The sequence below is a fragment of the Oncorhynchus mykiss genome, chromosome 18 (genome assembly GCF_013265735.2).
Source record: "Oncorhynchus mykiss isolate Arlee chromosome 18, USDA_OmykA_1.1, whole genome shotgun sequence".
In the NCBI taxonomy this organism is placed as follows: Eukaryota; Metazoa; Chordata; class Actinopteri; order Salmoniformes; family Salmonidae; genus Oncorhynchus; species Oncorhynchus mykiss.
Genome location: NC_048582.1, coordinates 26,076,951 through 26,094,201, shown reverse-complemented (window position 1 = coordinate 26,094,201; position 17,251 = coordinate 26,076,951). Strand labels below are relative to the sequence as shown.

Here is a 17,251-nt window from a genome sequence, read left to right as displayed (position 1 = left end):
CGGAAGGCCATGAATTCTGAAAACATTCTCGATGATGATCTGTGCCGTCTCTTTAGCAGAAGGAAGCTTAGCAAGGGGAATGAAATGAGCCGCCTTAGAGAACCTATCGACAACCGTAAGAATAACAGTCTTCCCCGCTGACGAAGGCAGTCCGGTGACAAAATCTAAGGCGATGTGAGACCACGGTCGAGAGGGAATAGGAAGCGGCCTGAGACGGCCGGCAGGAGGAGAGTTACCGGACTTAGTCTGCGCGCAGACCGAACAAGCAGCCACGAAACGACGCGTGTCATGCTCCCGGGTGGGCCACCAAAAACGCTGGCGAATGGAAGCAAGCGTACCCCGAACGCCAGGGTGGCCGGCTAACTTGGCAGAGTGAGCCCACTGAAGAACGGCCAGACGAGTAGGAACGGGAACGAAAAGAAGGTTCCTAGGACAAGCGCGCGGCGACGGAGTGTGAGTGAGCGCTTGCTTTACCTGCCTCTCAATTCCCCAGACAGTCAACCCGACAACACGCCCCTCAGGGAGAATCCCCTCGGGGTCAGTGGAGGCTACTGAAGAACTGAAGAGACGAGACAAAGCATCAGGCTTGGTGTTCTTAGAGCCCGGACGATAAGAAATCACGAACTCGAAACGAGCGAAAAACAGCGCCCAACGCGCATGACGCGCATTAAGTCGTTTGGCAGAACGGATGTACTCAAGGTTCCTATGGTCAGTCCAAACGACAAAAGGAACGGTCGCCCCCTCCAACCACTGTCGCCATTCGCCTAGGGCTAACCGGATGGCGAGCAGTTCGCGGTTACCCACATCATAGTTACGTTCCGACGGCGACAGGCGATGAGAAAAATACGCGCATGGGTGGACCTTGTCGGCAGAGAGGGAGCGCTGAGAAAGAATGGCTCCCACGCCCACCTCTGACGCGTCAACCTCGACAACGAACTGTCTAGAGACGTCAGGTGTAACAAGGATAGGAGCGGATGTAAAACGATTCTTGAGGAGATCAAAAGCTCCCTGGGCGGAAACGGACCACTTAAAGCACGTCTTGACAGAAGTAAGGGCTGTGAGAGGAGCTGCCACCTGACCGAAATTACGGATGAAACGACGATAGAAGTTCGCGAAGCCGAGAAAGCGCTGCAGCTCGACGCGTGACTTAGGGACGGGCCAATCAATGACAGCTTGGACCTTAGCGGGATCCATCTTAATGCCTTCAGCGGAAATAACAGAACCGAGAAATGTGACGGAGGAGGCATGAAAAGTGCACTTCTCAGCCTTCACAAAAAGACAATTCTCTAATAGGCGCTGGAGGACACGTCGAACGTGCTGAACATGAATCTGGAGTGACGGTGAAAAAATCAGGATATCGTCAAGGTAAACGAAAACAAAGATGTTCAGCATGTCTCTCAGGACATCATTGACTAATGCCTGAAAGACAGCTGGAGCGTTAGCGAGGCCGAAAGGAAGAACCCGGTATTCAAAGTGCCCTAACGGAGTGTTAAACGCCGTCTTCCACTCGTCCCCCTCCCTGATGCGCACGAGATGGTAAGCGTTACGAAGGTCCAACTTAGTGAAAAACCTGGCTCCCTGCAGGATCTCGAAGGCTGAAGACATAAGAGGAAGCGGATAACGATTCTTCACTGTTATGTCATTCAGCCCTCGATAATCTATGCAGGGGCGCAGAGACCCGTCCTTCTTCTTGACAAAAAAAAACCCCGCTCCGGCGGGAGAGGAGGAGGGGACTATGGTACCGGCGTCAAGAGCTACAGACAAATAATCTTCGAGAGCCTTACGTTCGGGAGCCGACAGAGAGTATAGTCTACCCCGGGGGGGGGGGTGGTTCCCGGAAGGAGATCAATACTACAATCATACGACCGGTGTGGAGGAAGAGAGGTGGCCCTGGACCGACTGAACACCGTGCGCAGATCGTGATATTCCTCCGGCACCCCTGTCAAATCACCAGGCTCCTCCTGTGAAGAAGAGACAGAGGAAACAGGAGGGATAGCAGACATTAAACATTTCACATGACAAGAGACGTTCCAGGAGAGGATAGAATTACTAGACCAATTAATGGAAGGATTATGACAAACTAGCCAGGGATGGCCCAAAACAACAGGTGTAAAAGGTGAACGAAAAATTAAAAAAGAAATGGTTTCACTATGATTACCAGAAACAGTGAGGGTTAAAGGTAGCGTCTCACGCTGAATCCTGGGGAGAGGACTACCATCCAGGGCGAACAAGGCCGTGGGCTCCTTTAACTGTCTGAGAGGAATGTCATGTTCCCGAGCCCAGGTCTCGTCCATAAAACAGCCCTCCGCCCCAGAGTCTATTAAGGCACTGCAGGAAGCTGACGAACCGGTCCAGCGTAGATGGACCGACAAGGTAGTGCAGGATCTTGAAGGAGAGACAGGAGTAGTAGCGCTCACCAGTAGCCCTCCGCTTACTGATGAGCTCTGGCCTTTTACTGGACATGAAGTGACAAAATGACCAGCGGAACCGCAATAGAGACAGAGGCGGTTGGTGATTCTCCGTTCCCTCTCCTTAGTCGAGATGCGGATACCTCCCAGCTGCATGGGCTCAGCACCCGAGCCGGCAGAGGAAGATGGTAGTGATGCGGAGAGGGGGGCAACGGAGAACGCGAGCTCCTTTCCACGAGCTCGGTGACGAAGATCAACCCGTCGCTCAATGCGAATAGCGAGTTCAATCAAGGAATCCACGCTGGAAGGAACCTCCCGGGAGAGAATCTCATCCTTTACCTCTGCGCGGAGACCCTACAGAAAACGAGCGAGCAAAGCCGGCTCGTTCCAGCCACTGGAGGCAGCAAGAGTGCGAAACTCAATAGAGTAGTCTGTTATGGATCGATTACCTTGACATAGGGAAGACAGGGCCCTGGAAGCCTCCTCCCCAAAAACAGATCGATCAAAAAACCCGTATCATCTCCTCCTTAAAGTCCTGATACTGGTTAGTACACTCAGCCCTTGCCTCCCAGATTGCCGTGCCCCACTCACGAGCCCGTCCAATAAGGAGAGATATGACGTAGGCGACACGAGCAGTGCTCCTGGAGAAAGTGTAGGGCTGGAGAGAAAACACAATATCACACTGGGTGAGGAACGAGCGGCATTCAGTGGGCTCCCCAGAGTAACACGGCGGGTTATTGATTCTGGGCTCCGGAGATTCGAAAGCCCTGGAAGTGGCCGGTGGATCGAGGCGGAGATGGTGAACCTGTTCTGTGAGGTTGGAGACTTGGGTGGCCAGGGTCTCAACGGCATGTCGAGCAGCAGACAATTCCTGCTCGTGTCTGCCTAGCATCGCTCCCTGGATCCCGACGGCTGAGTGGAGAGGATCCGAAGTCGCTGGGTCCATTCTTGGTCGGATTCTTCTGTTACGGTGCGTGAATGAGGACCCAAAAGCGAATTAACTTAAACAGGGCTTCTTTAATTACCAAACATAGGTAGGCTCAGACGGACCGGCAGATTCCGACAGGACAAGACAAGGTTACAGCAAACATGACGACAGTCTGGTTCAGGCATGAAACACAACAAACAAGAATCCGACAAGGACAGGAGCAGAAACAGAGAGAGATATAGGGACCTAATCAGAGGGAAAAAGGGAACAGGTGGGAAAAGGGGTGACGAGGTGGTTAGGAGGAGACAAGGCACAGCTGGGGGAAAGAGGGGGAGAAAAGGTAACCTAACAACGACCAGCAGAGGGAGACAGGGTGAAGGGAAAGGACAGAGACAAGACACAACATGACAGTACATGACATAAACAAAACAAGCGGACATTGAATATAGTTATTAATTACACTTTTTTATCAATACAACCAGTCACTACATAGATATAGGCGTCCTTCCAATCTCAGTTGCCGGAAAGGAATGAAGGAGCTCAGGGCTTTCACCGTTAGGCCAATGGTGGCTTTGAAACAGCTACAGAATTGAATGGCTGTGATAGGAGAAAACTCAGGCTGGATTAACAGCATTAATCTAAATGACGAAGTGAAAAGACGGAAAATATTCCAAAACTTTTTGCAATAAGGCAGTTCAGTTATACTGCATAAAATGTGGCCAATAAATTTACTTCATGTGCTGAATACAAAGCGTTATGTTTTGGGCAAATCCAACACAACACATCACCGAGTACCACTCTTTATATATTCCATCATGGTGGTGACTGCATCATGTTATGGGTATGCTCATCTGCAAGGATTATGGATTTTTTTTTAAGGATAAAAAGAAACAGAATTGAGCTAAGCACAGGCCAAATCCTTGAGGAAAAGCTGGTTCACTCTGCTTTAAACAAGACACTGGGAGAATTCACCTTTCACCAAATTCACCTTTCAGCAGGACAATAACCTAAAACACAAGGCCAGATATACACTGGAGTTGCTTACCAAGACAACGTTGAATGTTCCTGAGTTGCCTAGTTACAGTTTTGACTTAAAATGGTATGAAAAAGTATGGCAACACATGAAAAAATGGCAACTTGACAGAGCTTGAAGATTTTTTAAAATAATAATGTGCAAATATTGTACAATCCCATGTGTGCAAAGCTCTTAGAGACTTACCCAGAAAGACTCACAGCTGTAATCGCTGCCAATGGCGATTCTAACAAAACATAATACAGCAAAATGTGGAAGAAATCAAGGGGTATGGATACTTTCTGAAGGCAATGTATGTTATATTAGATTATATTCTAGTCTACAGTCTACAGGTTCCAAAAGGGTTCTTCGGTTGTCCCCATAAGAGAACCCTTTTTGGTTCAAGGTAGAACCCTGTTGGGTTCCATGTAGAATCCCCAAAAGGGTTCTACCTAGAACCAAAGGGGTTTCTTCAAAGGGTTCTCCTATGGGGACAGCCGAAGAACCCTTTTAGGTTCTAGATAGCAACTTTTTTAGTCTAGTCTTTTGTAGTCTAGTCTATTGTAGCAGTTTTTGATCACAATGGAATGGCCTACTTTAAGGGGACATTTGTATCTCGACTTTGTGCCTCATTGCACTACATGCAAGCTTTGGCAGGTAAACGCAAATGTGTAGACTTAAACTGAATGTGATAGATAACGTTATGCAGACATCAACTGACATTTCTTTTTACTGGTGACCACCTCATTAATGCTGACTGCTCTTCGATATGCTCATAAAGCACTTGTTAATATGGCCAGCTCCAGAGATTAGCTGGAGGAGGTTAAGTCCTTTCACTGGCTGTTCCTCTCATCAAATGGACTGCTAGGGCTTGACCTTGGCATTTCCACTGCTGCCTATGCATTTAATGGTGACATTTCGGGAGATCGAGGGGATGACAGTAAGTTCTCTCTGTGATTTGAGTCGTTCTCTCTGGTTTTCAGTCAGTGTTCATTTATTTCTTTTTTTACATTTTCTCTATGGGTCATATTTGAAAGGTTTCTTCTCTTACCCATGATATCCCGACAGATATTAAGCATGAGAGGAGACGTACACACTTACAGAACATATTGTATACACCCACTGGCTTTGACTTACCTTAATCGACGAGAGGCTACAACTTAGAGTATTTTTCTTTCTTAATTCTAGAATGTGATATAAATCTTTCAGGCATAGGAAGGAATGGATTTAGTATTCAACCGCAGCAGTGGGCTCAGGTCAAGTTTGAATTGTGTTAATGTCATACTAAGTTTGGTAATTAGCTCTCAGACATGGTACTGTGTGATTGTCAATTAATAATGCATGATGTATTTATCTTTTCTCCCCATAGTTCGAGTTAAAAGTCTGACAGGGAGATGAGAGGATATCACTTTGCTGATTTTACAGTGTTGGGACACCATGTAAAGACGGATTACTAGGTTGTTATTTTAGACAGAAAACAGCTCTTCTAGTCTTTCTTGTTGACAGTAGCAGGCGTTTTATATGCAGTATGTAATGTCTTACTCTTCATCGGTCATCGCCTCGTCTTCCTTAGAGGAAACTCAAGGGACCGACGATCACCATCACACACACCTGGCAATATGCAAAAACGTCAACATGGATCCCGTGTCGGAACACTTTGCTTGTTTTACGCCTTCATGGACTGTCTTGTTGTTTCTGTGCCTAGATGAGAAGACATGCGGTCCTCATGAGTTCCGGTGCCAGAACAACAACTGTGTCCCGGAACACTGGAGGTGTGATGGACAGAGTGACTGTGGCGACAACACAGACGAACAGAACTGCAGTAAGTCCCTCCCTCGTCTTCGGTCTGTTGTTCACGCTGGAAGGAATGACCTTGGAATGAACTTTTGTGTAGTACTATATAACTTGCTCACTCCCTGACACAAGAACTAGAGCCTTGTGTTTTGCGCAATCATGTGACGTAGCAAAAGGCTATCTTGTATGTGAAGCCTTCTCCAGAAATGACAATTGCGCCAAAATTGAAAGTGATTGTCTTGAGTATGATGCTGGATCATCTGACACACAAAAAAGAAAGGGGAACGTTCAATGAAAATGCTTTAAAGGTTCAAATCCAGGTCAGGTTACATGACTGCGCAAATTACAGCGACCTAATATGACTACCAACAAATACTTCTGCTTGGTATGATGAGGAATGTCCTGGGGAAACATGCCTCACTGTCCTGCGCCTAAAATCCCTGTCATTCCTTATTCCCTTACACCTCTCAGAGCCAGCCACCTGCCCCTCCAGGGACTTTGTGTGTGACAACGGAGAGTGCATCTCGGCTCGTTTCCATTGTGACGGTGACAGGGACTGTGCTGATAACTCTGATGAAAAAGGCTGTGAGACGCGCTCGTGCCCTGCGGACCAGTTCCAGTGTCTCAATCACCTCTGCATCTCCAACAAGTGGCTCTGTGACGGCCAGGAGGACTGTAAGACGGGGGAGGACGAGAGGAACTGCCAAGGACCTGGTATGAGCTCACAGACACGCTCGCACAGACACACACACGTACACATGCACACTCGATTACTTACTGCATAGCTGTTGGGTATATGTTGGATAGCTGTTGGGTATATGTTGGATAGCTGTTGCTGGCTGCGGCTGTAGGTGGGGACTTGCTTTCACTGTCTCACTCAAAACAACCGTGTTGATACTGCCCTCCGTTGGAAAGCATGCTTGTGTGTCACACATCTTGTGATAGGGGGACTGTTTGTTCATCTGTGTTTGTTTGTGTTCAGCAACAGTTGCAGTTTTATGATGTCACCAGTAAGCGTAGATACAGTTGGCTTACTGTCTTGCATTGACAGCTAGAAAATAACCCTTAATGCCTTTAGAAACCTACAGAGGTATTCCCACACGTGGACCAATTCTCCGTCGAACAGCAATTACAGATTTCACTCCACTCTCGTATATCCTGACATTCACATTTATTCGAAGATTCGTAATCCCTTTGTGCTTCATTGCATGAATTGAATGTATGCCAAACTTGAAGTCTTGTGGAGGAATAAATGCAAGGCCAGAGAAGCTTCAAGGCACTTCAAATCTCGAGCAGATGGTTCGATATCAGCAAGCTGGTCTTCTCTCCTTCTCTCCTTCTCTCCTGCTAACCGAAGGTGTGAAATTAAAATGAGCTTTGTCTCTCTCACCGAGATGCCTCTACCTGTCTGCCTGTCTGCCTGTCTGCCTGCCTGCCTGCCTGCCTGCCTGCCTGCCTGTCTGTCTGTCTGTCTGTCTGTCTGTCTGTCTGTCTGTCTGTCTGTCTGTCTGTCTGTCTGTCTGTCTGTCTGTCTGTGTCTGTCTGCCAATTCAATTGCTTTATTGGCATGATTTAACAATGTACACGTTGCCAAAGCATACTTTGGCAATGGAATGATTCATTAACAACATCATCAAAAATCAACAAGATTGTCACAAAGAGGAAAATCACTAAGAACAATAATCAAGGGTGTGGTGGATGGGGTTGTATGAGAAATATAAATCGCTAAGAAAATAAATAACAGAAGGCATGTGCAGGTTTGTTGGTCTGTCTCTCTCTCTTTCTCATAACAACTCGTTTTTTTACAAATATTTTAGCTGAGTACTTTCTTTATGTATTGATATGGTAAGTACCTGTGGACAGCTGTGGCTGCACTTGCACTGTAAATTCCTCCAATTGGAAGGGCCACACTGTGACATGCATGAAAAAGCTTTTCCCCCTCTCTCCCAGTGAGTCCAGATGGGAGCGAGACTGAATTGCTTTGATTGATCCAAAGTGCTCCAAAACATGCTAGGAATAGCACTCAGAATGAACAGTGTTGCACTTGTATACCAGGTGGTGTCGTGGCCAGTTGAGAAGTATTTTCAGCACCGGTTTAATGGGGATTGTCTATGTCCTCAGCTTCTTTTGTCTAATGTGGTCCTGCGCGGTTCGGTTGGTAAGAGCGTGGCGCTAGCATCATCAAGGTTGTGGGTTCAATAACTACGCGTAATACGAATGTATGCGCTCACTGTACTGTAAGTGATTTTGAATAAAAGTGCTATGTTACCTGTTTCAGCGGTCCTTCCGTCCTGCGCCCTGAGTGAGTATGAGTGTGTCGGGGGAGGCTGTGTGTCGGCCCGCCTGAGGTGTGATGGCCAGAGAGACTGCTCAGATGGATCTGATGAGGTGAGTGCTCTCTGATGGAGCCCTGATTGTAGTCGCTGAGCCTCATCTGTGCGATAATGCAGGATACCTTTCATGTCTGTTTGCCTTTAATGTATGCCATTTGTTCTTAAGGTCATCAACATTGGAAAATGTGTCCTAATTATCTTGCGCCATATTTTCATGGATAATCCTACACTACTCATCTTTGTGTAAAATGTAAAGCCTGCTTTTGTCAATCAACATCCTTACATCTCAAATACCTGGATACAGATAGTTTGGTCTTTTTTTTGCCTGTTTCCTCCAAACATCAGGGTCCCTTTAGGATCTCAGTGTAATTAAAACCATGCTCTTGGTTCAGAGTCGGTAGTTCACGCCCATGCAGTGGCAGCCTACCTCTTTTAATAAGGTCTTTCTCCACAGCCAACAGAGTCCCCCTGGAGAGAGCAACGTCATCCTAGACTCATGCATTATATATTAAAGCAATTTCCCCAAAGGCCAAGTACATGTTGATTAATTCAACCCGTAACTCAGAGTTTGTAACACATCATTCTGTCATGTTTTGTAAAAAATAAAATGAGCATCTGATCTGAAAATGACAATGGTCATTCTTCGTCTTCGTCTTCTTCTTCTACGCATACATCATAATGTAATATTAAGGCTTGGACAAACCTTTTTGAGACCTGGCAGTGGAATGGCTTGGTGGCAGACAGGGTGTTTGTTGTTCTTGAGGTGTGTGTGTGTGTGTGTTGTGCCGACAGGTAGACTGTGTGAGGGAGTGCAGGGAGGATGAGTTCCTGTGCCTGAACCGAGCTCACTGCATCCCCAGCCGCTGGCACTGTGATGCCCTGCCTGACTGTGTGGATCACAGTGACGAGCATAACTGTGTCCAGGGTGAGCCTAGAACACACACGCATACACGCGCGCGCGCGCACACACACTAACACACACACACACACACACACACACACACACACACAATGTTATTTAAAACATGTGTGATGTATTATTCACTCAGTCTGTATTATGTTAAAACTGTGTGTCCATTGCGGTCTCTCTTCAGTCAGAGTGCTCTCTGTAATTGGGAGGAAAGGTTGATGGGTGCAGTGGCGTAAAAAGTACCCAATTGTCGTACTTGACAAAATGAGTCATGTTAAAGTGAAAGTCACCCAGTAAAATATTGATTGAGTAAAAGAATCTAAAAGTCTAAAAGAATTTGGTTTTAAATATACTTAAGTATCTAAATAAGTAATTGCTAAAATATACTTAAATATCAAAAGTAAAAGTATAATTAATTTCAAATACTTTATATTTAGCAAACCAGACAGTACTGATTTCTTGCTTTTATAAAATGTACGGATAGCCAGGGGCACACTCCAACACTCAGACATTTACAAGCAAAGCACATGTGTTTAGTGAATCTGCCAGTTCAGAGGCAATAGGGAGGGATGCACTTGTCTCTTGATAAGTGCATGAACTTTCTATTTTCCTATTCTGCTGAGCATTCAAAATGAGTAATTTGGGGTGTCAAAGACAATGTATGGAGTAAAAAGCACATTATTTTCTTTAAGAATGTAGTGAAATAAATGTACATGTTATCTAAAATATAAAAAGGAAAGTAGATATTATTTTTTTTTTTTTAACCTTTATTTAACCAGGCAAGTCAGTTAAGAACAAATTCTTATTTTCAATGACGGCCTGGGAAGAGTGGGTTAACTGCCTGTTCAGGGGCAGAACGACAGATTTGTGTACCTTGTCAGCTCAGGGGTTTGAACTCGCAACCTTCCGGTTACTAGTCCAACGCTCTAACCACTAGGCTACCCTGCCGCCCCAAATACCTCCAAAGATACCTCCAAAAACGACTTAAGTAGTACTTTGAAGTATTTTACACCACTGGATGGGTGAGGCAAGTAGAAAGATGGTTGCAGTATTAATCAATATAATGAGAAACAGCTGTTACCACATCATTTCAGAAAAGCATTCAAGCTCAACATATTGCAGAGGTGTGGACTCAAGTCACATAACTCTAACTCGAGTCTGACTCTAGTCACAAATTTAATGACTTGAGACTTGACTTGATAGAAAATAAAATAACTTGAGACTTGACTTCGACTTGGAGCCTCAAGATTCGGAACTCTGACTTGAGACTGATGACTTTAAATTATCTGGCCAGGTTTGTCAGTCATTTTGAGTCAGAGTCTTAGTGGTTTACTTTCCACGTAGTTAGACACAGTAGTCGCAGCATCGCACTTTCAAAATAAATCAACCGATTGGAACCGATTGGCTGGTGAAACACACACACTGTCCACTGATTGGACCAGCAAACGGTCAATCAACACTGGTTGGATGAGCTAGTGAACAGATTGCTAATTTGCTGTACAGCAATAGGATCGGGTGCAGCGCAGTGTCAAATTGTAGGGGGAGAGGATTGCTATAAATATGCAGCTCCCAAAAAATGTTTGATAATAGAGAATATAAACTGTTTATTGGGCAAGCACACCATCATTGGGGCATCAAGCAACAATTACTAGAATAGGCCTACTGGTCTTTTGGTATGTCAATTATATTTATGGGACACATCTTATTTTTGGTGAAAACATATTTAGGGGAAAAAACATTTTGTTTCCTACTAAATTGTTTCTCTTGCAGCAGCCCACTCTTGCCGTGCGGATGAGTTTATCTGTACCAACACACTGTGTAAGCTTTACATCTGGGTGTGTGATGGAGAGGATGACTGTGGAGATAACTCTGATGAAGACTCGGACATGTGTGCTAAACTGCCGTGTCCACCGAGCAGACCCTACCGCTGTCGGAACGACAGGGTGTGTCTGCGCTCGGAGCAGGTGTGCAACGGAGTCGACGACTGTGGGGACAACTCCGATGAAGAGGACTGTGGTGAGTTCAATCATATCTGTTCACTTTTGAACTTAATCATTCAGATGATCACAAATTACCCATGATCACAGAGCTCCTCTGTTTTGTCTACATTTGTCTTTCTTTTAGCTGGGAATCCCTTTTAGACCAATATCTATTTTACAAGGGAGTCCTGTACATACACAATTTACAAATATAACATCATACAAACATACAAGATTACAAATCATACTCAAGAGAAACAATCCCATTTGTTAACAAAGAGGTCCCCAATCAATCGTTTGAACTGCTCGAGAGGCACCATTACATCTAGTTATATAGCTGACTAATAGCTATTGTGTGTGCACGCACATGTCCATCGTTGTTAGTGTAAAAAATGGAGATAGCAATAGCCTAGCTATGGTGTTGAAACATGCCTGTTCTGTCTTTGGCCCCATGGCTGTTACCTTCTCCCCCTGGCTTGTCCTGTATCCTGGATCTGAAGATGTGATGCGGACCCCAAGGCCCTGTGGTAAGGTGGAGTTCACCTGCAGTAACCATCGCTGCATCCCGCAGGAGCTGCAGTGTGACCTGTTTGATGACTGTGGAGACGGGGGCTCGGATGAACAGGACTGTAAAGGTGGTACGTGGCTTCTAAAGTCCATCGCTCTTCCTTTGTCTCTCTATCACTCTTTCTATCAAAATATCCCTCCCTCGATATCGATCTCGATCTGTCTTTGTCTCTCTCGCTCTCTGTATCTGTCTCTGTCTCTCCCCTTCTCTGTATGTATCTTTCTCTCTCTCTCTATGCCTGTCTGTCTCTCTGTCTCTCTCGCACATTTCAGTTCATGTTCAGTTCATTTCAGTACTCCCAAGAAAGATTGTATAAGGAAAGAAGGCAGGATAAGTCCTACAAAATCTTCCAAATAAATGCTCTCTCCTGGATCGAACATTCTGAAATAAAAACAAAGCTGAAATAAAACCATAAATTGATGCATTCTAGCCCCTGATTTTGGGCACTGTCAGCATTTGGGGCACCAGGTAGCCAAGAAGTTAGAGCATTGGGCCAGTAACCAAAATATTGCTGGATCGAATCCCCGAGTTGACAAGGTAAAAATCTGCAGTTAACTGTTTCCCAGTAGGCTGTTGTTGTAAATTTGTTCTTAACTAACTTGCCTGGTTAAATAATTAAAAAATCTGTGCACTCAGGGTATGTTTATTCCCAGCACGTAGAGTACTCTATTTACAAAAGCTGAATGAGAGAGAAAAGGGCTGTGCTAATGGATGTTTTTATTATTCAAATCACCATGTTACACTCTTAGAGAAAAATATATGAAAGGGTTCTTCGGCTGTCCCCATAGGAGAACCCTTTGAAGAACCCTTATTGGTTCCAGGTCGAACCCTTTTGGGTTCCATGTAGAAAACCAAAAACGGCTTTACCTGGAACCAATAAGGGTTCTTCTATGGGAACAGCCGAAGAGCCCTTTTCGGGACCCTTTTTTTCTAAGAGTGCACAAACAGCATCCAACTTACACCATATAATGTGTTATTGTGATGTCCGTGTTTCATACAGTGGTTTCCGAGGAAGGAGTATGTGGAGAAAGAGTTGGTCTATGTGGAGATGACGCATTCTGCAATGATACAGGAACCGATTCACTCTGTCAGTGCAAGGCTGGCTTTCAGAGGAGCCAGACGACGAGGCAGTGTGAAGGTACAGTACGGTGATGATGTCGCCTTTGACCTCCTCCGTCCTCGGGTTTTCTTTTGCATTGACTTGCTGCTGAGAGTTTGAAACGTTACGTTGCCTTTCGAAATAGAGAGCAGACAGCGAGAAGGCCACACTTCACAGTACATGTCTGATGGTTATCACTGCAGAAAAGCTCTGATAGCTCCTGTTCACCGGACAACGGCAATGCGCAGCGTAGCTACTCTGCCTTTGCTTTCTTTTTGATAAATGTGTCGGGCGAGTTTCAGATATGAACCATCAGAGATAGAGTTTGTACTACTCCTAAGAGGTTATCCCTGTGTATTGAAGGACAGAGCTCAGACAGAATTATGGAGAAAGCTCTTTTGATTATTTGTGGCTTGATGGGGATTATAGCCTTCGTTCTTTGTCTTTTTCCTCAGAGATCAATGAATGCCTTCAGTTTGGCACATGCTCTCACTACTGTACAAATACTAAAGGATCCTTCAAATGCACGTGTGACAGTAACTTTAAAGAAATCGATGGTGAATGTATAACCAAAGGTAGGAGCTTACCATTACTATTTTGATTGCACACACAGTACATAATCAGATGCATGACAATTTGATGTGCACACATCACATCGAAATTCTACTTAATTATGCGTGACGCATCACAATTATTCTGATTGCTATGATCTGTTTTGATTAAAATATGCTAATTGTGTAGTCTGGAATGTACACTTTATTTCTATGATTTTCTTTGTGTTTTTTCTTCTACCTTAATGAACTCGACGGGCAGGACCAGAGGATCAAGTGCTCTACGTGGCTAATGACACTGAAATCCGAAGTTTTGTCTATCCGTTTAAGCAGAGCCACGGACAGAAACTGCATCCTCGCATCGAGGACAATGCTAAAATCATTGGGATGGACGCTCTTTTTCACCGACACAAGTTTGTCTGGGCCACACAGTTTAACCCTGGTGGAATGTTTTACAAAGACATCGTAGACAGAAGTCTCACCAAGTCAAATAGCGGAATCATAGTAAGTAAAGGGTTTGAGTGGGCTGGAGGTGGAGGGTTATTACTTATTATAAACTAGGTAGTTCAAGTCTTGATTGCTGATTGGCTGAAAGCCGTGGTATATTAGACCATATACACTCTAAATATGCTCCCAACAATTCAAATACCGGAATCATAGTAAGTAAAGGGTTTGAGTGGGCTAGCGGAGGGTTATTACTTAATGTAATCATTGTTATTACTGTATCTGAATGTTTTTGTTTTTGTATCTGTTAATTCACACTCTAAATATGCTCCCAACAATTTAGTTGTACCAGTTAAATTGTTTGGAGCATCATTTAGTATGCGACTTTATTTTTTTATACAGTTTACCCTCAGTCAGCACCTCTAAACATTTTTGGGTTTGCTTTAACATATTCATCTGTTCCATATTAACAGTGTTGGGATTAGTTACTTGAAAAGGTAATATATTACTTTGTGGAAAGTAAATGCATTATATTACTCGTTATAGTACTTTCATGATACTTTCATGAAAAATATCTCTAACTCTCGCAGTTTGTTTGACAGTCAGAGGGAGCAAGGCGAGCCGTTCACGTTCTACCAAATATAGGCTACTTACTAACTCAGATTTGATCTAGCTCTTGCAAGTGGGACATAGCATGTGACCAATTGACCAGAGTTTCAGGCTTGGCCCCACACAGTCTGGCAGTGGCTCTTTCCAGCTGTGCAATGTCCAAGTACATAAGAAACCAAAATCTGTAAAGGGCAATACCCGGTTCAAACCAATTCCTTAGAATCGTTTTTTTGCCTGCTGTTTGTTATTGCAGCCATAACAATCCGCTTCTCTTGATAAGATAACGAAATGCTAGGGCTATAATCCAAGCAAGAGGAGGGATGGTATGTGCAGGTATGTTCCTGCCTTGAATAACATTTATAATATTAACAACATAAACCCAAAGAGTCTTCACTGGTACACAGCTCCAAAACCTCATGCATATAATTGCCCACCTCAGATTGGGGACATTTATTACCTCAATTATTTCAATGAAGAGTGGTAACCTGGTTTATGGTCCTGTAGGTTGTCAACACTATATGGAGTCTTAAAGATATGAAATACATTTGGTACCAAACAGTCAATTTGGTATCAAACAGTCAAATCTATTTTTTGCAATCGATCCCATAAAAGATGAGGCAGTATTTTGCTTTATCCCAGAATATTATGATAATAATAATAATATGATTTTGGTGGTGTATTCCTATGTCCTTAAAGAATGAAGTTGGGGGAGGAAGCTAATTAATACCGGGGAGTACATTCATTTGAATAACCAAAACGCTCACATAAAGAGTAACATGAAATTGACACCATCTATTTTCTCGAATGTTGCACTAAAATTCTCATTAACTATGACTTTCAAATTGGATCGAATTGAAATAACCAGTTATGTAAATTCCTAAAGTGATAGGTAAAGGGGGTAATGTGACTTGTTTGGCTGTGGGGTTTAGAGGCATATAGCCAGAGAAGGAGCCAAATTCTTTAAAGAGGGCAAGTACGGGTGATATACTGTGCATTCAGAAAGAATTTAGACCCCTTGACTTTTTCCACATTTTGCTACGTAACAGCATTATTCTAAAATGTATTAAATAGTTCTTAATCCTCATCAATCTACACACAATACCCCATACAGACAAATAAAAAACAGGTTTTTATAAATTTTTGCAAATGTATAAAATAATGTAAGCTGAAATATCACATATACATAAGTATTCAGTCCCTTTACTCAGTACTTTGTTGAAGCACCTTTGGCAGCGACTACAGTATTAATTCTTCTTGAGTATGACACTACAAGCTTATCACATCTGTATTTTGGCAGTTTCTCCCATTCTTCTCCCCAGATCCTCTCAAGCTCTGTCAGCTATTTTCATGTCTCTCCAGAGATGTTCGATCGGGCTCTGGCAGGGCCACTCAAGAACACTCAGAGACTTTACCGAAGCCACTCCTGTGTTTTCTTGGCTGTGTGCTTATGGTTTTTGTCCTGTTGGAAGGAGAACCTTTGCCCAAGTCTGAGGTCCTGAGCGCTCTGGAGCAGGTTTTCATCAAGGATCTCTCTGTACTTTACTCCGTTCATCTTTCCCTCGATCCTGACTAGTCCCTCAGTGCTTGACGCTGAAAAACACCCCCACAGCATCATGCTACCACCACCATGCTTCACTGTAGGGATGGTGCCAGGTTTCTTCCAGATGTGACACTTGGCATTCAAGCCAAAGAGTTCAACCTTGGTTTCATCAGACCAGAGAATCTTGTTTATCATGGTCTGGGAGTCTTAAGGTGCCTTTTGGTAAACTCCAAGCGGGCTGTCATGTGCCTTTTACTGAGGATTGGCTTCCATCTAGCTACCATAAAGGCCTGATTGGTTGAGTGCTGCAGAGATGGTTGTCATTCTGGAAGATTCTCCCATCACAACAGAGGAACTCTGGAGCTCTATCAGAGTGACCATAGCGTTCTTGGTCACCTCCCTGACCAAGGCCCTTCTACCCCGATTACTCAGTTTGGCCTTGCGGCCAGCTCTAGGAAGAGTCTTGGTGGTTCAAAACTACTTCCATTTAAGAATGATGGAGGCCACTGTGTTCTTGGGGACCTTTTTTTTGTACCCTTCACCAGATCTGTGACTCGAAACAATCCTGTCTCGGAGCTCTACAGACAATTCCTTTGACCTCACGGCTTGGTTTTTGCTCTGACATGCACTGTCAACTGTGGGACCTAATACAGTTGAAGTCAGAAGTTTACATACACTTAGGTTGGAGTCATTAAAACTCGTTTTTCAACCACTTCACAAATTTCTTGTTAACAAACTATTGTTTTAGCAAATCGGTTAGGACATCTACTTTGTGCATGACACAAGTAATTTTTACAACAATTGTTTACAGACAGATTATTTCACTTATAATTCACTATTATCACAATTCCAATGGGTCAGAAGTTTACACACACTAAGTTGACTGTGCCTTGAAACAGCTTGGAAAATTCCAGAAAATTCCAGTATGTCATGGCTTTAGAAGCTTCTGATAGGCAATTTACATTATTTGAGTCAATTGGAGGTGTACCTGTGGATGTATTTCAAGGCCCACCTTCAAACTCTGTGCCTCTTTGTTTGATATCATGGGAAAATCAAAAGAGATCAGCCAAGACCTC

At 44.1% G+C, this 17,251-nt stretch overlaps 1 protein-coding gene across 1 annotated transcript in view; it reads left to right on the top strand.

Annotated features, from left to right (window-relative positions):
* The window catches only part of lrp1ba (low density lipoprotein receptor-related protein 1Ba), a 163,952-nt gene that overhangs the window by 116,178 nt on the left and 30,523 nt on the right, over positions 1-17,251 (top strand). Inside the window, exons 66-74 of the mRNA XM_036952429.1 lie at positions 6,054-6,170; positions 6,614-6,856; positions 8,421-8,530; positions 9,268-9,400; positions 11,156-11,401; positions 11,865-12,002; positions 12,933-13,070; positions 13,487-13,606; positions 13,845-14,086. Of these exons, the coding sequence (XP_036808324.1) occupies positions 6,054-6,170; positions 6,614-6,856; positions 8,421-8,530; positions 9,268-9,400; positions 11,156-11,401; positions 11,865-12,002; positions 12,933-13,070; positions 13,487-13,606; positions 13,845-14,086 (1,487 nt within the window). The remainder of the gene's footprint in view (positions 1-6,053; positions 6,171-6,613; positions 6,857-8,420; positions 8,531-9,267; positions 9,401-11,155; positions 11,402-11,864; positions 12,003-12,932; positions 13,071-13,486; positions 13,607-13,844; positions 14,087-17,251) is intronic.